This window comes from Rhinopithecus roxellana, chromosome 4 (genome assembly GCF_007565055.1).
Source record: "Rhinopithecus roxellana isolate Shanxi Qingling chromosome 4, ASM756505v1, whole genome shotgun sequence".
In the NCBI taxonomy this organism is placed as follows: domain Eukaryota; kingdom Metazoa; phylum Chordata; class Mammalia; order Primates; family Cercopithecidae; genus Rhinopithecus; species Rhinopithecus roxellana.
In genome coordinates, this window is record NC_044552.1 from 158,230,095 (window position 1) to 158,255,834 (window position 25,740).

General features: G+C 37.8%; 1 protein-coding gene across 5 annotated transcripts in view; it reads right to left on the minus strand.

Moving 5' to 3' along the window:
• Window positions 1–794: 794 nt before the first annotated feature.
• WTAP (WT1 associated protein) overlaps window positions 795–25,740 on the minus strand; it is a 30,603-nt gene continuing 5,657 nt past the window's right edge. For 2 of the 5 annotated variants that reach the window (XM_010368498.2, XM_010368499.2), the window contains exons 2-8: window positions 21,841–21,878; window positions 19,444–19,499; window positions 16,014–16,072; window positions 14,369–14,496; window positions 9,792–9,970; window positions 4,214–4,368; window positions 795–2,098 (exon numbers count right to left, since the gene is read on the minus strand). In XM_010368498.2, the coding sequence (XP_010366800.1) occupies window positions 1,515–2,098; window positions 4,214–4,368; window positions 9,792–9,970; window positions 14,369–14,496; window positions 16,014–16,072; window positions 19,444–19,499; window positions 21,841–21,870 (1,191 nt within the window). In that variant the 5' untranslated portion in view covers window positions 21,871–21,878 and the 3' untranslated portion in view covers window positions 795–1,514. Of the gene's footprint in view, window positions 2,099–4,213; window positions 4,369–8,742; window positions 9,971–14,368; window positions 14,497–16,013; window positions 16,073–19,443; window positions 19,500–21,840; window positions 21,879–25,740 lie in introns of those variants that run through there. The other 3 variants (XM_010368500.2, XM_030928507.1, XM_030928508.1) reach the window with 2 other exon arrangements.

The following is a 25,740-nucleotide window of genomic DNA, read 5'->3' on the forward strand; positions in this document are numbered from 1 at the left end:
AGCAAACTTTGAGATTCTTCCACCTTAAAAACATTTTCTCCTACCTACATTCTAACACCCCTTACTCATGTAATATTACCAGGTATGTTGTTAGTAAAAATCAGTAGTACTGGCCAGTGTTTTAAAACAAACATTACTGACTACAAAGGTACTCTACTTGAAATCAGGTCACAAAAAACAAACCCTGCTTTTCAATTAAAACTCAAAAAGGGCCAGGCGCTGTGGCTCACTCCTGCAATCCCAACACGTTGGGAAGCCAAGGCAGAAGGATCCTTTGAGGCCAGCATGTGCAACACAGCGAGACCTTGTCTCTACTAAAAATAAACGTAGCTGGGTGTGGTAGTATATGCCTATAGTCCCATGTACTCAGAAGGCTGAGGTGGGAGGATCACTTGAGTCTAGGACTTTGAGGCTGCAGTGAGCCATGACTGCACCACTGCACTTGAGTCTGGGTGACAAAGTGAGACCCTGTCTCAATTTTAAAAAATAAATAAATAAAAATTTAAAAAAACCCTAAGATATATTTAGATGACTATTTTCTTTATACTTCTCTGTATTTTCAAATATTTTGTAACAATTATAAGTCAAGAAAAAAATTTAAGTGTAGCCCTAAACGCCAGCTCCATTTTGCAAAATAAGGCATAAATTAAAAATTACGTGCAAAATCAAAATCGATGCTTGGTCTTAAGTTTCACTGTTGTAGTACTTGAAGGATAATGAGTAGAAATTCAGTGACTCAATGAAAATCGATGACAAATGCTAAACATATACCCAAAACGAAACAAAAACGCTAATTAAGGAGTTACAATAAAAATCTTTATTTAGGTTTGGTCAGTACAGGTAAGATATACTGGAGTCACAGAGCAATATGCATTAACAGGATACAACAGTTCATAAAAACTGAGTAACTATGCACACAAATTTCTTAAACATTCAGTCACCTAAAGAGAAAATGCACAGATGTATGGTGGAAAAAACTGTATCTAACACTGAAACTACTACAGGACTCCATCAATGAGTCCAACTTTTAGTGATAAAAAACTACTGTACTGGGCAAACTTGGCAGTCATAAACCCACATCTACTCTAACAAGTCTGAATGGTGCATAAGTACAGTAACAGCATGAGTAAGAATGCCCTTACACAGCACAGGTTCTAAACAGACATAGATTTATACAGACGTCATTGTGTTATATTTTAAGGAAAAATTTCCATTTACAATTTCACATTAACTCATATAAAAATAACTTGACCCTACATAAAATGTTCTTTTAGCAACATTCAAGGTAATTAACTGTTACAATTTCCAAAGTGGCAGAGGTATTGAAGCAAAAAAAAAAAAAAAAAAAAAAAAAAAAGAAAAAAAAAAAAAAAGAAAAAACAGAGAAAACAACAACAAAAAACCAAAACGTACACCCACAAAAAGGCAAAGTGTGACAAAAGTTTGCATTAATTTTCTGGACAGTATCCTCTCCCAAATTAAATGACACTGTATAAAAATTTGCTGAAAAAATATTACAAAACTGAACCCTGTATATTTACACTTGAGTCCAAGCCATTCTGAACGTGGCGGGAACCCACAGTTCGGTTACCTTTCCCACTCACTGCTTTCTCCTCTTGAGGGTCATGATTGGAGTCTGTGTCATTTGATTGGTGTGTGAGAGAGTTTTCACTGCCCGTGGGAGAGTCTACACTTTCATACCCCGCACTGAGTTGATTTACGTAACCACTACCTCCTCTGCCAGTTCTCTCCTCTGAGCTGTTGGAGGACTTATTACCATTCCCTGGAGAAGGAGGAAAGTCATCTTCGGTTGTGTTGCCCTCCCTGTGAAATCCAGACCCAGACGTCCTCTGGCGGGAGGAGCTACCATTACTTGGTCCGTTTGTCAGACGACTGCAGTCTTTACTTGTGGCCTCCAACTGTTCTACAGGTTCAGAAGCTGTAGTCCTGCTGGTACTTGGGGCAGAGGCCTGAGACTGCTGCTGCTGGTATTGAGCCAACTGCTGGCGTGTCTCCTTCAGCTGCTGCTGCAGAACGAGAATGGTACTCTGCATACCCTCTACTTCTTCATCAAGCTGGATGATGAAGTCATTCAGTTCTGTGCAAAGGAGAGTCAAACCAAGTTTAATATCGCTTATAACACTGAAAAAATTCTTTAGTGCCTGCCACAAAGCAAGGCAGTCAATAAATGCTTAAGTAAACAAATAAAATTCTTTTTGTTGTTGTTGTTGTTGAGACGGAGTCTCGCTCTGTCGCCCAGGCTGGAGTGCAGTGGCCGGATCTCAGCTCACTGCAAGCTCCGCCTCCCGGGTTTACGCCATTCTCCTGCCTCAGCCTCCCGAGTAGCTGGGACTACAGGCGCCCGCCACCTCGCCCGGCTAGTTTTTTGTATTTTTTAGTAGAGACGAGGTTTCACCTTGTTAGCCAGGATGGTCTCGATCTCCTGACCTCGTGATCCGCCCGTCTCGGCTTCCCAAAGTGCTGCGATTACAGGCTTGAGCCACCGCGCCCAGCCAACAAATACAATTCTAAAACCACACTACATTTAAAAATTTTGCTTGGAATCTTAAAATATGACTGAGTTTGTTTTGGGGGAAGTCAGATACTTAAAATAATATATAGTCGGCCCTCCACATGCAACCATGGATTCAACCAACTGTAGAAAGAAAATATTCAAGGAAGAAAAAACTGGGTCTATACTGAACATGTACAGATTTTTTTTTCTTGTCATTATCCCCCAAACAATACAGTAAAATAGCTATTTTCATAGCATTTAGATTGTATTAGGTACTGTTAAGTAATTTAGAGATGGCTCAAATGGGAAGATGTACATCGGTTTGTATGTAAATACGACATCATTTTATACGAGGGGCTTATCTGTGGGAGGTCCTGACACCAATCCACCATGGATACCGAGGGCAACTGTATTAAGCAACCAAGTTAAAATTGTTTTAGTCCATCTTGCCATATGCCTGATTACAGCCCCAAAGTTTGACTCACGTTTACCTACGGACCCACTATGGCCAGTCAGTCCCCTTATTCCTGACCCAGTGCCTTAGTTCCACAGCAGCTCTGGCCCTTAAGGACAGCGTGGTCCTCTATAACATTCCAAAGAGGCCCATGTTCTCAACCAAGGACTGTTATACATATAAGGACAAAAGTCACAGGAAATAATTCTTGAAGATTTTGAAAAGGTAGGTGGTTTAGAAGAAATTACTTGGCTACTGATCATCTTTGCAATTAACCAGAGACACTAATTTTCAATTTAAAATTTCAAATAATTTGGCTATTTTCCTTACTAATAATGCACCTTACAGAGAAGAGAGGCTGGGTGCGGTGGCTCATGCCTGTAATCCCAGCACTTTGGGAGGCCGAGGTGGGTGGACCACCTGAGGTCAGGAGTTCGAGACCATCCTGGCCAACATAGTGAAACCCCATCTCTACTAAAAACACAAAAAATTAGCCGGGAGCAGTGGCAGGGCGCCTGTAATCCCAGCTACTCAGGAGGCTGAGGCAGGAGGATCGCTTGAACCCGGGAAGCGGAGGTAGCAGTGAGCTGAGGTCACGCCACTGCACTCCAGCCTGGGCGACAGAGTGAGACCCTGTCTAAAACAAACAAACAAACAAACAAAAAAACAGAGGAGAAACAGGAGAGATACAGCTACACTTGCACTAAAAAGGATGGAGGCTGACAAGTTTTGTTTATCTCAGCAAATTTAAAGATTAAATCTCTTATTCACTAATAAAATCTTCACAGATACAATCAACTATATTACTTTCAGATCGCTGAAAACTGCCAATGTTTCTAAGATTCACACTTAATGAGAAATGGTTAAAGATATTCTTCCTTTCAAACACTGAATACAAATTTGTCCATCTTGTTAAATAATACAACACCCTTTTATCTTTTACCAAATCCTACCCCCGACTAAAAACAAAAACTTAAGAAATTTTGAACAATAAAGAATTAGGAGGGTGGGGATAAACACACTAAAATTATATGGCTTTTTTTGCTGACTCAACTAAAAATGTTTCATTCATAATAATATACAATCATAGGCAGGGGTTAACAATGTACAGAATCTAACCTATAATATTCATGACTGGCAGTTTTAAAAAGCCAACAAAAAGTTAAGAGAACTTTTCAACAAAACAAAACAAAACAAAACAAAACAAAACAAAACCAAACACAACACAACAAAAAAACCCTTACCATCCTGACTGCTTTTAAGCTCCTCACTATATTTCTTCTGTAAAGCCAACTCTGCTTCAAGTTGTGCAATACGTCCCTGGGACAGCTGCCTTCCAAGCTCTTGATTCTCCTGGATAAGCATTCGACACTTCGCCATTAACTTTTTCCCTGTTTGGCTACAAAGGAAAGAGCCATCCATCACAAAATGAAGACAAAACTCTGTCTTTGCTTACAATTATTACAGTGATAGATGTCACACATACAAACATAACTATATCACAGCAGATGCTTCCCCATAATTACCATCTTCTTTTCTGGGACACATCCATCTTCTGCATTTCAGTAATTTGCCAACACGGCAGCAAAAATAAACCCTAAACAAAAAGTGCCCAAACAGCTACACCTTGTTTCTATTACATCAATAATCAATTCTGAAATCCATCTGTTTTCATCTCAAATTATCATCTAAAATGGAAACAGAGCCAGTTTTAACACACACCTTGGCTATACCAATATTATTACACTAAGGAATCTAGTGCTTTATCAGAAAAGTTCTTGAAAAGGTACATGCAACATCAATCACAAATGCTTCTCTATGAAAATCAGTACCTACAAATAAAAATGCATGAGAGTATATTTATTCTTGGTAGAAAAAAACATTTAATAAGGATTTTCCTTAACAGGAAGTCCTCCAGCATGGGCAACATAGTGAGACCCTAACTCTACAAAAAAATTTTTTTTTAAATTAGCCAGGCACACATGCTTGTAGTGCCAGCCTCTGGAAAGGCTGAGGTGAGAGGATTGCTTAAACCCAAGTGGCTGACGCTGTGACCATGTCACTGCATTCCAGCCTGGGAAAGAGGGACTCTGTCTCAAAAAAAAGGAGGAAAGAGGGAAGTTTATGGTACATCCATCTTCCATAACTCTCAAGAATATATCTATTATATTAATTGAGGCACATTCAGCAATTAAGTTTTTTTTTTTTTTAAGACTTTATTAACAGAAAAGATCGTCCTTTTGACACAAAAATAAGACCAGTGGTCACGTACCATAATTCAAACATGCAAATATCTGCCAATCTAGGAGTGTCACACTTCCCAGAAATTAGTTTCCAAATGCTAGTGTAACATACTATGGAACCAATGTGCACATACAGAGCAATTACAAATATGTAATGAAAAGCTCAAATGTTTCCCAATAAAATTTTACTGTTTTTCTTTAGCCTCAGCAATAAAAGGAGAAATTATTTGCTTGTTCTTGTAATTATTTATGAAGACAAGAAGAAAAAAATGATCACTTTTAAAGGGATCTAAGTAAATAATTGTGATATTTACCTTTGAGACTTGGATAAAGACAGTGTGACATTCTTGTCCTTGGGGTAAGTCCAGAATGACCTTATTGGTTAAAATGTTTTTAAAATTCTAGTCTTTCCTTCTTCTAGTGAGGCTTTCACTTGCCTGACACACTACTTCAGCATGCCTTAGAACTTTAAAAATGAGAGCATTTTGTAAATAATTATCAGTCTTTGAAGAAGTTTTGCACGGTTCTTTCACCTACAGCATAATTTTTTTTTGAGATGGGGGTCTCACTGTGTTGCCCAGACTGGAGTGCAGTGGCGTGACCTCAGCTCACTGGAGCCTTGACATCCCCAGGCTCAGATGATCCTCCCACCTCAGCCTCAGGAGTAGCTGGGACTATAGGTGTGCACCAGCACCCCCAGCTAGTTTTTGGAGTTTTAGTAGAGATGGGGTTTCACCATGTTGCCCAGGCTGGTCTCAAACTCCTAACCTCAAGTGATCTGCCTACCTCAGCCTTCCAAAGTGTTGGGATTACAGGTATGAGCCACCGTGCCTGGTCCCATGTTTTCTAACCTAATGTAATTCAAGGAAGTTTGTAATTAAGCTTTCTTCCAGAAAATATGTGAAGAGTTAAACCTGGGTTACTACTGCTCAGAGGAGCCGAAGGGTGAAAAGTCACCAGTGAGCATGTGGTAAAGGCTTTATTCTTTGATAACATTATTAGCTGGTGTTCTTGTTCATTGCTGCTGTAGCTCCAGATTTCCACCATTTCCCATTAGCACTCTCAGGCGTTAGCCTCCACTGAACATCCACTTAGAAATTAAACAGTGGGAAAATGAGAGCTATGCAAGATCGTCAAAAGCGATGGAATTCCTTCCACTTTACTGCCTATGCTCTCAAAACTATCTTCTAGCAAAGTATATATATTTCATTGGTGTTTACAACTAACCTTCTTATTATATGAATTTTAAAGAGTAGAAAAAGACAACTATAAGAGACATTAATTTGTGACCTGACTTAACCCCATATAAAAATGTCACAAATTCTAATGCAAAAAAAGGGTTCGTTTAAAAAGTCATACCTTTTAATAAATAAATGTCTAAGCTAAGATAATCGTATCACATTTAAAACTAGTGATTACTAAAATAAATTTTAACAAAACCAGTTTTGAAAAAATAATTTAATTACAAGTAATTGTTTTTGAAATAATTTTTTAAAATTACAAACAAAAAAATCAACCCATTCCTAAAATCAATTAAGCCACAAACATAATAGAAAGCATTTTGAAAGATATACCTCTAAACACTCTAAAATGTGTGCATTCTCACATGAATGAAATATTGTAACTGAACTGGACAGGTTATTTCTGAGAATCTTTCTTCCTCAAAATTAAAACAAAAAAACTAGTAAAGCGAAGACACACGTGCACGCGCACACACCCCAAAGCAAAACCCATTCCACTACTGGAAATATTCCAGACGGGGGATTGCCTGAGCTATTATTTGTTTCAAATTAGTGCTGTATTTATAGTACCTGATATACTCTGGCTTACAGCCAAATTTACAGAAAAAAATCCATTTATAAGTGATTTAAATAAATTATGATTCCTTAATATAATGGAAATACACTATGTAACCATTAAAAATGTAGTAGTCTAGATACACTAAAAAATGGAAAAATGCCGAAGAGACCAACTAAAAAAAACAAGGTGCAACTCATCTGTGTTTATGGTATGATCACATTTGTTTAAAATAATATACATGGCCGGGCGCGGTGGCTCAAGCCTGTAATCCCAGCACTTTGGGAGGCCGAGACGGGCGGATCACGAGGTCAGGAGATCGAGACCATCCTGGCTAACACGGTGAAACCCCGTCTCTACTAAAAAAAAATACAAAAAACTAGCCGGGCGAGGTGGTGGGCGCCTGTAGTCCCAGCTACTCGGGAGGCTGAGGCAGGAGAATGGCATAAACCCAGGAGGCGGAGCTTGCAGTGAGCTGAGATCCGGCCACTGCAACTGCACTCCAGCCTGGGCGACAGAGCTAGACTCCGTCTCCAAAAAAAAAAAAATAATAAAATAAAATAAAATAAAATAAATAAAATAAAATAATATACATGACTGTATATGCATAGAAATTATCTTGATGATACCCAAGAAAAAGTAATAGCAGTTACTGCTCCTAGAGAACAGAATGAGGATGTCAAGGTCACACCAGAGAGTGACACTCACTTTTCATCTCCCCCTTTCTCTATAGTATTTCAATTTTATATACAAGCATGTATTATCTTATTATTAAAAGAGAAAATTTTAACAATGACAAGAAAAAAAACCACAGAACTCATGACTGTTATCTAAGTGGCAAAGAAAGATGCCTGCTAAATTTGAGTACATGTTAATAATACATTTTATGAATTACTTTTCTACTAAATTCTACTAAAAAGATACTTAGGCCATTTCTACTGTGAACTTAAAATGGCATAAAATATATACAAAAGCGTTAATGCAAGCACATAAGCTAATTTCAAACAGATCTGGTTACTTACCCTCCAACCCTCACAAATAGTGAGAATTTTAGAAGCAGGTTTCTTCCTGAAAAGTCACACAAACCACTTCTTCAACCCACCCTCTGCCCCACAATCAGTTCCCTAAAGCACAAACATATAAGATACTTACAATTGATTTGAATGATTAAGAGAGAACTTAAGTCACCCTTGTTAAAACTGCACTTAAACGTTGGGACAAGCTGGAACATTTATCTTCCACTCATCTTAGACTCCATTATCACCAAGCGAAAATTTGAATTGGTGACTTATAGAATGATCTGACGGAAAAAATTCACCTCCAGGATTGGATGGAAGCATGAAGAAAATAATGCCTCATTTATCTAAATGATTAAATGAATTTGCTAGAAATGATCACTATACCTTTTTTCAATTCACAAAATGTCTTACTTAGGCCAGCCCACAGTTCCAACACATTATCTTCTGGCAGGCACCCTGTGAAGCTGTCCCGCAATTACTTTCTACTGCAGTACCCTGGGACAAAGTGTCATAAAAGTAACAAGTGTCAAGTCTCCTTGTCTTTTATGTAGGTCTTTTAAAAATGAGGCACAGCGCCTTTTCCTTCACTTTGAAGAGCACAGCAACAGTATTTCCAAAATGAATCTGCTCTCCACAGGCCCCCCCAAATTAAAATGTTAGAGTACAACAAAATCATCATAATATTCTTTGAACTTAAAAAAAAAAAAAACCAACTATTTCAAGGCACATTTAATTTAATATCAAGAGTGCAATACAAAAGGCCCAAATACAATGAAGGAACACATTCCCCCATTAACACCAACGACAATGCTCTTTTAAACATGTGCCTGTTGAATGGAATGGGGATTTCATAAAAGTCACTAAAAAAATAATGCAGTGAGTCTCATCACAGCTAATATCCTTATACAATCTAGTTGTGAAATGAATGTTTATAATGCTTCAAACAGTTTCAACCTGAAGTTTGATACCACACCTTCATGTTTGTACAGTCCTCAGTAAGATAATCTACAGTTTTGCAACCATTCAAAGAACAAACCATTGAATAAAACCACATTGATTAAGGCTCAAGCAAGGAATACAGAGCCCCAAACTAAATGGTTAAATATATGTGCTACTTGTACGGACATCTATTATTTGATTCTCTGGTGACTATTAAAAGTTGGTTCTCAGCAAATAAACCCTTTAAAGGCAAAATTCACCTCATTTGAGTTTTGACCCAGAAGTTCAACAACAATCATGAAGTCCACAGTCTTATTGGCAAAACTGATACACAGTGTCTCTAAGTCACTATGCTCAAGGTTAAGAGCGATGCATATTCCATTTTTACATTTTACTGGAATTTTACATGTTCAATTCATGATTTAAAATCTCTAGGTTTTCATTCCTTCAAACTGTCTGAAGACACAGTGTGCCACAGACTTAAGACTTCTGTTTCTCCCTCTATTTTCTTCAAACAGAAACATTTCTCAAGTGTCTACATGTTCTAGAAGGGGAATTTTTCGGAGGTGGCCACTTCTTCGGAATAGTCCGACGCCATCAGGCCTCTGAAGCAAGGGGAAGGGGAAAAGAAAAAAGCTGAAACACAAGGTTCATCTGGTAAGTTTTACATTAACCATTACAAGCTGGACAGTGTAAGAATGTGGCTTTTTTTGGCTCAAAAAGTCTGAGTCTTGGTGTGGAAACGAGTACTTGGCTGTCCCACCACAGCTTTCTCGTAGTGGGACTGTCAGGGAAGTCTTGACTGGGGAGTATGATTTGTTTACCTATCAGGCGTAAACTTCCAGGCACTCAGTTCATTTTGGGCTTGTTCCAGTTTGTCTTTAGTCTGTTCCAGTTCACCTTTCATTTTTAGGAAAAACAAGTTGATCGCTGGGTCTACCATTGTTGATCTCAGTTGGGCAACGCTCGGCTGCTGGACTTGCTTGAGGTACTGGATTTGAGTCTGTGCAAAGCAAAAGAAACAATTACGACCAAATCAAAGGAAACATACATAAGAAGGTGGGGAAAACTCCCTCCATTCACTTGATTTACCAACTCTTTCATTAAGTCCTCCCCTCTTTGATCCTGAAATTCTCTAGAAAAATCTTATAACTTTCTCGAAAAAGTACAGATTAAAAACTATTTGATGAATATGCTAATTACCCCAATCTGATCACTATATATTACATGTACTGAAACATCACTAGTCCTCGAATATGTACAAAAATTATTTGTCAATTAAAAAATAACTAAGGTTATTCATTTAGGAATTGAGGCCATTTGATTACATCTCCAAATCTGGAACTTAAAGGGGCTACATACATTTTACTTTACAATCCAAAATTACCAAAAAAAACAAAAATCAACCTTGTATTTACCAAAAATGCTGACAACCCACTGGAAAAAAGCAAAGTTTAAAATATTAATTACCTAAGAGTTAATGAAGTCTTTTGGTTTGCTTATTTTAATTTTTTGCCTATGGAAATTATTCTATGTAAAGTCCCCTAAAAATACATCAGGTGCAAGATTGTAACTTAAAATACACATTTGCATTTCTAAAGGAAAAAATATACAGTACTCAGAGCTACAAGAGTTGCCGTTACAACTTTATAAAAGCAAAACTATATAGGACCTTAGCCAAAATAAAGTATAATTTATATGTTTCCCCCTCTGAATAGATTTGAATCATAGAATTGTAAAGCTGGAAAGTAACTAACGAAACCCAAACTGCTTATTTTGAGATTAAATAACCCAACTGTTTAGTTCAGTGCCATAGCTGGGACAAGAACTCTAGTTCTCCAGCCTTCTGATTCCCAGTCTAGAGCTTTTTCCATCACACCAGAACCCTTCTACTTACATATGAAACCTTCAATTTCGACTTCAGTTGTACTATTTATTAGAACACTAAAAATACATTTCTAAAATATGAAATATAGTTATTAGCATTAAATTCATCATTTTCTTCACACTCAAAGTAGATCCGGCCCAAGACCTAACTCCACATGAAGGCTTAAACAGAATTACAGTTGAAATTTTCTAATATAGATTTAGTAAAGGAACAAATATACTAAGTAGTTTGGGAATATATTTGTTCCATTGAGCAAAAATCTAGTACAACTGCATAGTCAATGTGAAACCAGCTGCTAAGATAACAGAGCAAGAATAAACCAAGACTTACAGTGCACTCCACGTACTGACAGGACTGATTAAAACAGTCTACTACACTGACTGAGACTCAGTTACTATTTAGCTTTACAAAGACCCAATAGTCAACACTTTCAATCATGAAAAGAGAGGTGAATCTGACTAGAATAAATTCCATGTTCTACGGAAGAGAACACTGAGTAAAGTGTTTTCAAAGTTAGTTTTATTCCTAAATCTGTTTTGCGTTGATTGGCAAAAGACTAAATGAAAAATAGAAATACCACTGAGGTGAACAAAAATGATAAGATTTTACTTACCAACAAAATAGAATATAGTTAAGAACATAGTACATAGTTAAGACTATAGTAACTATGTGGCTAACTTATGTCTTACACTCAAAACTGACTGACTACTGATGTACTTAGCAAAGACTGCACGTAGACAATCAAATAGATGATTTAGTATGCTGGACAAACAAATTGACTCCTGAGGACGTTATTTTATTTTTTCTAAGCTTAGCTTAATTTGAAACACCAAGAGTAAAAAGCAGCAGCTCTGTTTTAAAGGACAGGTACCTAATACAAACCTTTCCACTATTTTTCACTCGCAAGAGGGTAAGAAACCCTCCTTCTCAGGGCCAATCCTTTCAACCATTTGCTTAACCTATTCCCTCCTACCTCCTATAGTACACACAACTCCCATTCTTTCTACTCTTTAAATTCAGGCTTCTCTCACTTCCCACTTGCCAGTTCCTCTAGAGCAGGGGTATCCAATCTTTTGGCTTCCTTGGCCAACAACCTCTTAACTGCCAAATCTAACGAACAATTTTAAATTCGTATTGTACAGAACTTTATGTACACCTTTGTTTTAATCACTTTATATTTTGGGGAAGGAAGAGGGAATGCTGGATTTCCTCAGTTTTCCTAACACCACACTCTACTCTTCTAAAATTTGATCTTTGTAGGCTCTATCCTAGTGCATTGTTACTCAAACGAGACAAGCCTGAAGCTGTGATTCCTCCCTAGATTTTTTTCATTCCTTCCACAACAGCATCCAAACTAAACAAGTCCTACTGACTGTGCCTCCAAAACACCTACTCTGTCCTGTCTGCTATTACCAGTGGCTTCATTTATCTCATCTGGACTACTTTAATAGCCTCACAATTGGTTTTCTTGCTTAAAGTCCTGTTCCACTCAAATCCATCTTTCATACTCAAGCCAGAATGATCTACCTAAAATGTAAATCTAAATCTGACCCATCATATACATCTCTTGCTCAAAAATTCTTCAGTGGCCCCCTCTCTTCTAGAATACCCAAGATTCCAGGCCTGACCTCATCTTTTATCACTCTCACCTGAAACTTCATCTTCATCTGCCATATATAATCTTGCCCTTTCCTTGTGATTTTGCTCCTGCTGCCCTGCCCTGTCTGCAAAACCTCACTTGTATTATAACTGGAAGAATAGGAAGTTGTTCAGCTGGCCTGTGCAGGTGACAGCTGTTTAAAACAAAAACAAAAACAAAAACCTGGAAAAGGTTAGGTTCCATTATAGTTGAAATAACCTTAAAATCCAGGTCAAGGAGACAAGAGTGATCAGGTATCACCAAAGGCCCGACCAGGCATAATATGATCAAAACCGCCAGTGTATATAGGACAGATGGAGAATCAGAGGTGCATGAATAGCACACACATTGTGATGTGCACACATCAACTATGATGTCAAGAGTAGGAATCCGGAAGAGAAAAGGAATTCAAGACATTCCGATCCTATGAGATATTATCATCAACACCATCTATTCACAATCTATCTCCCAAGTGCTAGCAGTCTAAAGGTAAGATCCATTTTTCGTGAAAAGGGAAATTTGTTAAAAAACATTCATAAGTAACTGTGGAGAAAAAAGTATCAGTGGTGTGAGAACTACAACAAAACTCATAGAAACAAAAGAACAAAATGTGGTGAGAAGGTAGAGAAAATGATAATGGGCCAGGTGCGATGGCTCACACCTATATAATCCCCAACAGTTTTGGGAGGCCAAGGAGTAAGGATTGCTAAAGGCCAGGAGTTCAACCTGGGCAATATAGGGAAGACCTCATCTCTACAAAAATTAAAAAATTAGCTGGGCTTGGTGGCACGTGACTGTAGTCCCAGTTACTTAGGAAGCTGAAGTGAGCTGTGATTATACCACTGCACTTCAGCCTGGATGAGAGGCCCTATTTCAAGAAAAGGGGGAAATACCAACAAACTACAACAACAACAACAACAACAACAACAACAACAACAACAAAAAAAAAAAAAAAAAAAAAAAAGGAAAGAAAATGATAAAAGCCAGCCTTTAGCAAAGCAAAACGTAAAGAAGTCATTTAGTAAAAAGTGAAAGAGTAAATAGGTACTTTTGTGGAAATTTAAACAATCTCTGTACAGGAAGTAAAAGGACTGTGACTGAGCCTTAAGGAACACTCTATTGGTAAAACAAACAGGAACAGGACCGTGCCCACAGATTTTTGGTGTCTCCAGTGAGCAGAATACAACCTTAGAAGACTTTAATAACACATTAGAAGACTTCAGTAGGTATGAAATGAATGGAGAGTACACAAAGAATTGAAGAAACATTCAGATTTTAAAATCAGAAACAAGGATACAGCTGCCTCTAATTATTTTGTATAATTACACTGCAAGATTGAGTCTAAACTACCAGAGCTGGACGATCAATTATGTCACTAGATTTCAGATCTACGTAGACATAGTAAACACTACACAGTACACATCAAAGTTCTAACAATTAAAAAGAACACGTTGAAGAAGTTGCTGACACTAGGAAAAACAGTTCTATACACAGAGGGGACAAGAGAGCACAGGTAAAGTCATCAGATGGCTTTCCTAACCAGTGAAAGTAAAGCAATAGGGAGCAAATGCTCTTTTATTGATTATACCCTCAGACACCAAGGTATCTGAAAAATGTCTGAAATTGATGAACTAATATTTACAATGCATGAAAATTTCAAAAAACAACTTAAAAATTTTGATTTCTTGGCCACAAATTTGTTTAAATGAAGAGACATTATCAAAATTTTTCACCTAGTATACTTAAAGCTGTAAGTGTACATATCTATAAAAAAAAACCTCTTATATTTAGCATTGTTTAAAATTAACATGCAATAAGGTGGACTAAAAACCAATTCCTCAACTAAAGACATTTATGTAACTTGAAATACTTACAGTACACTCTTGCATCTCCTGTTCCTTGGTTGCTAGTCGCATTACAAGGATGTTTTCCCTGCGTGCAGACTCTTGCTGTTGTTGCTTTAGTTTTTCTTCAGACTCTCTTAGGCCAGTTACATCATTAGCTGATGATTTAAAAAATATATATAAATTTAATTTTAAGATCAAGTTTAAATACCTCTGTCAAGAATTAAAAACTAGGGTCAAAAAATTAATCAAGTCTTTAACTTCCATCCTAACTACTTTTATAACAAGCAATTTATTTCCTGGTCATGAGAGCTTATTTAGAAGGCAATGTGTCATAGTGCTCCATGACTACCAACTGAATTATGTTTTTATAGTTTCACCTATTTCCAATAGAAGACAGGAAACATTTGTGTTATACAGTATTCACAAAATCCTGATGAGTACGTTTTAACCTATTTAATATAAAAATGCTGTCTGGGCAGTGGCTCATGCCCGTAATCCCAGCACTTTGGGAAGTGAGGCGGGTAGATCACTTGAGGCCAGGAGTTTGAGACCAGCCTGACTAACATGATGAAACACCATCTCTACTAAAAATACAAAATTAGCCAGTCGTGGTGGTGCATGTCTGTAATCCCAGCCACTTGGGAGGCTGGGGCAGGCAAATGACTTGAACCTGGGAGGCGGAGGTTGCACTAAGTCCAAATTGTGCCACTGCATTCCAGTCTGGGCGACAGTGCGAGACTGTCTCAAATAAACAAACATATAATTAATATGGTAGTAACTGCTAGACAATTTGTATTTTAAACTTTGAGGCAGGATCTTATTCTGTTACCTAGACAGGAGACCAGTGGCACAATCAGGGCTCACTGTAGCCTTGACCTCCCAGGCTCAAGTGATCCTCTTGACTAATTTTTTTTTTTTGGTAGAGACAAGGTCTCCCTATGCTGCCTATGCTGGTCTCAAACTCCTGGGCTCAAGTGATCTTCCTACCTTGGCCTCCCAAAGTGCTGGGATTACAGGTGTGAGCCACTGTGCCCAGCCTTAATCGTTCATAATGTTCATGATTTCTTTGGATAACATAGTCACGTAAAATTAGAATTTCAGGGTATTAACCCTTCTGAAGTTAGAAAACAATATATATTGGTTTTTATACTCAACAAATAGTATGTTGTTCAAACAGTAAAAAGTGAGACTAAAATGGCTTAAAATGATAAACTTTATTTTCAGCAGATTTAAAAAATTTGTAAATATATATTACATACAATTAAGTTATACATATTAATTTAAGCTATCATAAATCTGTTACTAGTTGCTTCTATTTATTTCTCTTCTAGACTAGTAACTCACGCTTCAAGTCAAATTCCTATGTAGAAGGGGTTAGGGACAAGTAAGAAAAGTTTCAAGTAGTTCTGAGTTACTGTATCTATACTCAGAACCTGGCATATAATTCTGCTAAGTCACGCCATTACATGAGTATTACATGTCTATCTTCTCCAATGACTGAGACTATGTCTCATTCACCTTTATATTTTCTTGCACCCAAAAGTGCCTATTATAGTTCTTATAATAAAACACCAGAAAAATTACATTTGCTTTAATAAAACCAATTACCCTTTTGATTGTAATGATCAAAAGGAGATTATTCAGTCTTTAAGAAGCTAAAACTCAAACTTACAGTTAAGATCTGTGTACTTGCCCTCCAAAGCTTGTACATATGCTTCATATTGTTTCCATCTAGTAAAAAAACCATACATTAGTTGTTATAATAAAATAGCTTTTATTAAATAAACTAGAAGATATCTATAAACTCACAGATTTTAGTAATACTGAGCATTCTGCTGGATGATTTTTCATTTTAAATCTAGTTTTTTTAGACAGTCTCGCTCTGTCCCCCAGGCTGGAGTGCAGTGGCACAAACAGGGTCTGGACTCAAGCAATATCCCTGCCTCAGCTTCCTGTCTGTATAGCTGGGACCAAAGGCACATGGCTAATTTTTTGTAGAGAGGGGGTCTCACTGTTGCCCAGGCTGGTCTTGAACTCCTGGGCTCAAATGATCCTCACACCTTGGCCTCCCAAACTGCTGAAATTACAGGCCTTAGTCACCACACCCCGGCCTAAATCTAGTTTAACTGATAATAAAGTAGTCCCTCATTATTCCTTCCCATTTTACAGGAAACAGGTAAAAGGAGATATATAGAGAAGGTGTTTTCTGCTGAGAACATGCCAAGCATGCTCTGGGTGAGATCAAACCCCAGATTTGGTTTGTTACTTTGGTATCACTGGCGATGTTCAGGATAATCCTGGATTACAGAAGTTGGAAAAAAAAAATCCTACTGCTACTTTATGTTGTCCCCTTGAAAAGGCATATTAGAAATGTGCCTAATTATGTAGAATCGAAGGTTCTTTATTTTGGCTCTTTTGTGAAAATACCATGTGACTCTTCTCAAGGTAATATCAATTTCTGCCTGTAAACACAGGGGGAGAATACAACATTTTTCAAGACTGTAATTTAACAATCTCATCTAACTGGCAGAAACCTGCATGCCATACGCTATCAGAATACAAGGGGACTGTTTTTCTTCATTATACTTCTCTACCTTGAACACATACACTGCTAAGTCTTCTTAGCAATAAGGATTTTTCCCAGTCTTATTAGGCAGTTCCTAATGGAAAGTACCCTGCCCTGAATGTCTGTTCTCCTGCATACTTAAGAGCCATGTTTTCAAGCTGCTCTTAAGGTACAGTTAATTAAAATTTGGCTTTAGAAAACCATTTTATAATCTTAAAAACAGGCTTGCCATGAGTTATTAATGTTACAACATAATGAACAAAAAGGCTCACGCCTGTAATCCCAACATGGGTTTTTTGAGAGGCCGAGGCGGGCAGATCATGAGGTCAAGAAATCGAGACCATCCTGGCCAACACAGTGAAATTCCGTCTCTACTGAAAATACAAAAAAATTAGCAGGACATGGTGGCGCATGCCTTTAGTCCCAGCTACTTGGGAGGCTGAGGCAGGAGAATCACTTGACTGGGAGGCGGCGGTTGCAGTGAACTGTGATTGCACCATTGCATTCCAGATTGGTGACAGAGCGAGACTCTTGTCTTAAAAAAGAAAAAAAGAAAAACCTTCTTAATACCAAACTAATCCACTTTCTATATAAACACTACTGTTAAGCTAAGGTCATGCTTTGTTTTTATGGCACTTAAAACCTAGGACACGTACAGTTTACCAAATATTTGGGGATGTATAAGAGAAAGGTCTCAGTGGAGGCTATAAAAGAACAATTTATTTTAGAAGAACAGAAAAATATAAAAACTGAAGCAAGAACATGTATATCACAAGGATACAAGGTATAGACTAGTTAAATAAGTAGCAGTTGGTTTAAAATCACCAAGGAGGCCGGGCGCGGTGGCTCAAGCCTGTAATCCCAGCACTTTGGGAGGCCAAGGCGGGTGGATCACGAGGTCAGGAGATTGAGACCCTCCTGGCTAACACGGTGAAACCCCGTCTCTACTAAAAATACAAAAACTAGCTGGGCGAGGTGGCGGGCGCCTGTAGTCCCAGCTACTCGGAGGCTGAGGCGGGAGAATGGCGGGAACCCGGGAGGCGGAGCTTGCAGTGAGCCGAGATTGCGCCACTGCACTCCAGCCTGGGCAACACAGCGAGACTCCGCTCTCAAAAATAAATAAATAAATAAATAAATAAATAAATAAATAAAATCACCAAGGAAATTAAAGAGAAAAAAATCCACCTAAAAGTCTTACATGAGAATTCCCTAAGGAAAGATGTTAAACTGACTGCAAGGTAATACATTGCATATAATTTAGAAACCTTAAAGGTATCTTAAAATAAAACATTTCTATGATTCTTTATTAAGATTACTGATTTTTCCCCTCCTACGGTTAAATCAAGAAAATGACTGCAAAGACTAACCAGAGCAATTATGTAAGAAGGCATAAAAAGAAGTGTACAATCCCAGAGGTAGGGAAAAAAAAGATCATGGCCAGCCATGGTGGCCCATGCCTGTAATTCCAGCACTTTGGGAGGCCAAGGTGAGAGAATCACTTCAGGTCAGGCATTCAAGACTAGCCTGAGCAACACCTCACCTCTATTATAATTTATATATACATTATATATATGTATATATGTTATTGTTTTAACACTTGTTGTTGTTTTAATAGTTAACAAACAAACAAAAAACCCAGCATTGAGCAGTAGTGTATCTTAAGGTAAGTATCTACTTCAGCATAAGACAGAGTGTTTTAGAATACCAACAATTTAAGTTTTATGTGCAGGAAGACAAAGGTATCCAATGGAAACTGTCCTACGTATGAGATTATGGCAAAAAAAAAAAAAAAAAAGATGAACAGTGTGTTCATAATACAGTAGCTCTGCAAAGGTCAAAGCAGGAAATTGTCACACTGTAGGAAACAACAAAATCTGTGTTACTCTATCTCACAAAATATCTTTTCTCTCTCTCCCCCGCTTTCAGCTTGTTAAAATACTCATTTTATTTTTATCTAAAAGTTATCAAAGCTATAAAACACAGAACACACTACTTCCTGATTTCTTACACAATCTATAAAGATTATATGCTGTACTTGACAATCTGCTTTTGTAAGACATTTATAAGACAACCACAGAAATTCAGAACTGGAAGTCACCTTTAAAAATAACTTAACCCAACCCCTTCAACTTACAGATGAGAAAATGAAGAGTATGAAGTTAAATGAGCTGGTCAAAGTCACGCTAATAAGAAAAAGTAACCTCACTTCATTAGTAAATTATGTATTTCTTCCATAAATATAAGTTCTTCTTTTAGGATTACATTTTTTTTTTCAAATGTTAAACACGAAAAGAAAAACTACACAAAACAAGCCATATATTTGTTAAACTTATAGCTTCCTAGTAGTTCTTTAAAGTGTTACGTTTTCCTCAGTGTTAATATAAGAAATAGGTCATAGTATGTTCAAAAAGTACATTAAATTATTTGAGGATGTAACAACATTAAAAATAATATCTGACACAAAGACAATTACAGTGTAGAGGCATAATACAATGTTCTATACAAAGATTTTATTTTTGAACAAATAACATTTTACCTTAGAATTAACTCATCTCTTGCCATAACTTTGAAGTCTGTTTCACTCAGTCGAACCTATAAAGAGAATTACAATATGAATTGAGTGATCTTCCTGAAGACACAAAGCTCTATGAGACCTATGAAACACCTCCTGAGTGTGAGATTTAAATAGCTCAGTACGTATTTATCACTAAAAAAAATTATTTTATTACAAAAGTTTTTTTTTTTTTTAAGGTAAACTATTTGTTATCTTAACAATGGGCATCATCGTTAGGAAAATGCACATTAAAATCCCAGGTATCACCACACACTGATTAGAATGGCTAAAATAAAAATTAGCGGCAACACCAAATGCTGGTGAGGATTCAGAGAAACTGAAGTTTCCTACACTGCAGGTGAGAATGTAAAATGGTCTCAAAAAGATATATACTACATGATGTCATTTATATAACACTCTGAAATAACAATTACAGAAATGGAGATAAACTAGTGGTTGCCAGGGGTCAGGCATGGAGAGGGAGGGGGTAGATGTGGCTACAAAATAATAACTCAATGAAGATTTATGGTAATAGTTCAGATATGTATCTTGATTAATGATGGTTACACAAAGCTAGACATGACAAAATTGCATATAGCTCTTCCCCACTCCCCCCACAAACAGTACAAGTATAACGTGAAATGTGCATAAGCTCTGTGGATTGTACCAATGTCAATTCCCTGATTTTTAGTTATTAGAAATGTCTGCTAGTCATGCAAGACGTTAACAATGAAGGAGGCTCAGTGAAAGCTGCACAGAACCTCTCTGGACATTTATTTGCAACTTCCTGTGAATCTATAATTATTTGAAAATAAAAAGTTGAAAGAAGGGCATAAGCTGACATGCTTCAAAAATTGAGAAACAGTCTATTCGCTATACCAAATAAAGGCTGTAAAGGTGAGATAACTCTCCTATTTCAGTATAAAATTAAGGCTTTGGTGGGCATTGTGGGTCATGCCTCCTGCACTTTGGGAGACTGAGGCGGGAGGATATCTTGAAATTTAGGAGTTCAAGATCAGCCTGGGTAACATGGCAAAACTCCATCTCTACCAAAAAATACAAAAATTAGGCGTAGCAGCACACCTGTAGTCTGAGCTACTTTGGGGGGCAGAGGTGGGAGGATTGCATAAGCTGGGGTACGAGGCCACAATGAGCCAAGATTGTACGACCGTACTCCAGTATGGGCGGCAGAGTGAGACCCTGTCTCAGAAAATAAAAAATAAAAAGAAAATAAAGGCTTTATTAGTACTTCCTTATTTTATTAGTATTTTCCTTATTTCACTTAAATTTTTTTCCTTAAAAATGTTTCAAATTATAATACTAACCAGTAAAATAGTATTACCATAAAATAGAATGGGGGGGACTATCGTAGTGTAATATATTAAAAGGCTGCCAAAGGCAGCTCACGCTTATTATCCCAGCACTTTGGAAAGCAGAGGCAGGTGGCTATCTCTTGAACCCAGGAGTTCGAGATCAGCCTGGGCAACATGGCAAAACCCCATCTCTCCAAGAAACACAAAAATTAGCTGGGTGTGGTGGCACGTACTTGTAGCCCCCAGATACTCAGGAGGCTGAGGTGGGATGATCACTAGAGCCCAGGAGGCAGAGACTGCAGTGAGCTGAGATTGCACCACTGCACTCCAGCCTGGGCGACAGAGCAAGACCCTGTTCCAAGGGAGGAAAATCAAAGGCTACCAGAGGCAACACACAGTAATTCTCAGATTATGAAAGTATAATACAATCCTTTACTCATTTTACGAGTAATTTGACTCCACAACAGGAAACTTCTGTAGTATCTACTCACTTAAATATTCAGTTTAGTTAAGCACATGCCCTGCTTTCCCAATTGAATCACAAATTCCTCCTAGAGACCCTTTTATAACATTCACTGTGTGTGTGTGTGTATGTAAGAGTAAACTCGAGGTAGGAATGCACAGCAGGGGGAGATTGAGACTAGACAAAAAAATTTCAGAGACAAAAGTAGAATTTGAAAACTAGCTATAACCATTTTTTAAAAATAAAGTAGTTTTTAATTATAATCAAAGGGATTTACATTAAGAAAAGAATAATATACTCATAATCTCCATTTTTGACATTATTTGTATATATGTAGCTGGAAATATTCACATAATGAACGTTAAGAGTAGACCACGGGAATATTATTATAACTAAAGTTTTCCAAAATCTGAAAATATTCTAAAAATATACTGATATAAGATACAACATCTAGCACATTGTACAACTCCAATGCTATTATTGTTATAAAGGCAAAGAAATGAGAAATAAGCAAACAATGATAATCCTTCAAGTCTATTTTTTTTTAAAAGTGCTTACAACTGCTTAAAAAAAAAAAACAAAACCCAAAACCAAAACCCATACCTTCTTGGGAAGAGGTTCTTCGTTGGTCATCTTGAATCCTAAAAAAAAAGTGGAGGGAAAACAAGTTCAATTGATTTTCTTCCAGTGAAAGTAGGAATAAAAAATACTGACTCTTTCAAATCAATTTATTAGTGAACTAAATTACTGTCGAGTAATTACAATTTAATTTAAAAAGTTTTAGATTTACAAAAAGCGGCAAAGATATTACAGAGTTCCTATATACTCTACACCCAGATCCTCCTCTGTTAACATCTTCCATTATTATAGTTATTGGGTAGTTTTTACAAATTCCCTCATAAAAAAGCTGATCAGCCATTCAAATCATTTGATGTCACCATAAAAGGTCAAGAGAAATATAATTTTTCATCACACTATTACAATCCCCCTATGAAAGTCTCGTCACAGACGTGATACTGACCTCAAGTAGTATCCTAGCCATGTTGCTAAGGGGCTATTAAAGGGTAATACCAGCTTAAGTCTTCCTTTTTATAGCATTAGGTTGTTAAAGCAAGGCAGTACCTATCACAGTCATAATTTACTACTGCCCAATAGTTTTTTAGATATATTATATATTTTATTTTTATTTTTTTGAGACACAGTCTCATTCTGTCGCCCAGGATGGAGTGCAGTGGTGCGATATCGGCTCACTGCAACCTCCGCCTCCTGGGTTCAAGCAATTGCAATTCTCTTGCCTCAGCCCCCCAAGTAGCTAGGACTACAGGTGCAAGCCACCATACCTGGCTAGTTTATGTATTTTTAGTAGAGATGGGGTTTCACCCTGTTGGTTAGGCTGGTCTCGAACTCCTGACTTTGCGATCTGCCGGCCTTGGCCTCCCAAAGTGCTGGGATTACAAGCATGAGCCACCGCACCCGGCCTATATTTTGAAATATATGTATATGCTAGGTGTGATGGCTCACGCCTGTAATCCCAGCATTTTGGGAGGCTGGCGGGTGGATCACTTGAGGTAAGGGGTTCAAGACAAGCCTGGCCAACATGGTGAAACCCGGTCTCTACTAAAAACAAAAAAATTAGCCGGGAGTAGTGGCACACGCCTATAATCCCAGCTACTAGGGAGACTGAGGCAGGAGAATTGCCTGAACCCAGGAGGTGGAAGTTGCAGTGAGCTGAGATGGCACGCCACTGCATTCCAGCCTGGGCAACAGAGACTCTATCTCAAACAAACAACAAAAATTCATCTACACGTGTATGTCGTGTATGTCACACCTTAATAAAAATATTCCTACGGTATTTAATTTTATGCCAAATATTTTGCATCTCAAAATTAGCTTCTTTATTATACAAAATTCACTTAACCCTGTTTCAAAGATAGGTTAATGAATTCAAGTAGAGAACACTTTATTATGCTATTTTTTTAGAATGAATGCTAATAGCAGCTGTTATTTATTAAACTACAAATCCATACAATAAAAAAAGACAAAGGAAAAAATGTGTAACAAACGTACCTTAAGCATCATGTTAAAATACAAGGTCGGAAAAAAAAAGTATACAACATGAAGAGCTAACCTGACGAACATAAAATCTTTATATAAAAATTCTGAGGATTAAAAAATTGAATCAGGTTCTGAGTACCAGTGATCTTTTGAAAAAGCATCTAAATTGCAATTGGCATATTAATAATTTATACAAATTAAGAAATTAGTTCTTATACTAGTTATTCTTATTCTTTCTTTCTTAAGAGATAGGGACCCACCATAGTGCCCAGGATAGTCTTGAACTCTTAAGTCATCTTCTCACCTCAGCCTCCCAAGTAGCTAGGACTACACGTGCAAGGATCATGTCCAGCCCTAGGTATTATTTCTAAAAGCACAGTCACGAATGTTCCCTTACTTTACAGTATTTGTGGTTTATTTTACTTACCCATACTTACTATAAATTCTAAACTACTAGAAATTTGACCAAAAGCTTGGTATGGTAAACTGAATTTTTTTTTTTTTTTGAGATGGAGTCTCACTCTGTTGGCAGGCTGGAGTGCTGTGGCACCATCTCGAAAGCTACTTGAGGCTGGTGTGGTGGCTCACACTTGTAATCCCAACACTTTGGGAGGCTGGGGCAGGAGAGCTGCTTGAGCCTAGGAGTTTGAAACGAGCCTGGGCAATGTGGTAAGACCCTGTCTCTCATTAAAACAAACAAAACACACAAACACCAAAACTACTTGATTTCTCCCACTTGATTTTGAGGTTCCTCAAAAGGAGATAACCTTTCAACAGCATTTTTTATACTATGTACAATCTCAACTCTACTTTATAAATGAAACATTCTAATCATACTGTTATTAAATCCTGGTTTTCAGATTAAGTAAATTGTGTTGAAGAAAGCAGAATTCAGAGGAAAAATCATAAATTGATCTAGGTTACTGGCATGCTTCTTTCTCTCTTTAATCTTTTTTTTTTTTTGGAGATGGAGTTTCACTCTTGTTGCCCAGGCTGGAGTGCAATGGCGCAATCTTGGCTCACCGCAACCTCCACCTCCTGGGTTCAAGCGATTCTCCTGCTTCAGCCTCCCAAGTAGCTGGGATTACAGGCATGTGCCACCACATGCAGCTAAATTTTTTTGTATTTTTAGTAGAGACAGGGTTTCTCCATGTTGGTCAGGTTGGTCCTGAAATCCCCACCTCAGGTGATCTGCCCACCTCAGCCTCCCAAAGTGCTGGGACTAAAGGCGTGAGCCACTGTGCCAGGCTTTTTTTTTTTTTCCTGAGACAGAGTCTTGCTCTGTCACCCAGACCAGAGTGCAGTGGTGCGATCATGGCTCACTGCAATCTTGACCTCCCAGGCTCAAGTGATTCTCCTGGCCTCAGTCTCCTGAGTACCTGGGACTACAGGCATGTGCCACCACACTCAGCTAATTTTTGTACTTTTTGTTAGAGACGGGATTTCACCATGCTGCCCAGGCTGGTATCGAACTCCTGGGCTCAAGCAATCCAACTGCCTCGGCCTCCCAAAGTGCTGGCATTACAGGCGTGAGCCACTGCACTCTGCCTTCCCTCTTTAATCTTTCTTAAGGGATATAGTAAACTGATAAAAACCTCAGTATATTATTTGTTTCTGAGCTAACTGTAAAAAGTCTATTTCACTGAGCAAGTCACTCTGTCCTATGAAGACATAAACCATATTACTATGAATAAAATGTATATACTTTCTTTTTTAAATTTGTTCCTGCCTACTTTATGACCCTTGTTGCCCAGTTTATAATCTCTGCTGCTATTATAGAAAGCCGCTTTGTAACTACCTTAACCTGGTGGCAGTCATTTTAATCATTTGAGAAACCATCACCATATTTAACTCCACATGTCTAACTACTTCTATTTTAGCATGACACGTGCATCCACTCCATTAGACTGCAAAGTCTTAGAACTCAGATATCAAAAACGGCATTTCCTTGTAATTTCCCATTTTTCTAGAGTGAAATATTAATTTTATACACACACACACGCATACATACACACCCACCCACCCCGGAGTCTTTGCTGCCCAGGCTGGAGTGCAAATGGTGCGATCTCGGCTCACTGCAACCTCCGCAGTCTGGGTTCAAGCGATTCTCCTGCCTCAGCCTCCTGAGTAGCTGAGATTACAGGGGCCCACCACCACTTTCAGCTAATTTTTGTATTTTTAGTTTCACCATGTTGACCAGGCTGGTCTCGAACTCCTGACCTCAGGTGATCCGCCTGCCTTGGCCTCCCGAAGTGTTGGGATTACATGTGTAAGCCACCACACCCGGCCAATATTTTTAATTTAAAAAATCTTAAAAGACAATTTTAGCTATTTTAGCTGTACATATTTAACCAGTACATCAGTATCTGTATCTATGTATATGCAAACACAAAATTTTGAGAACCAACCAGGAACTTCACATAACAGGTACTGTGGTAAGAGAGTGAG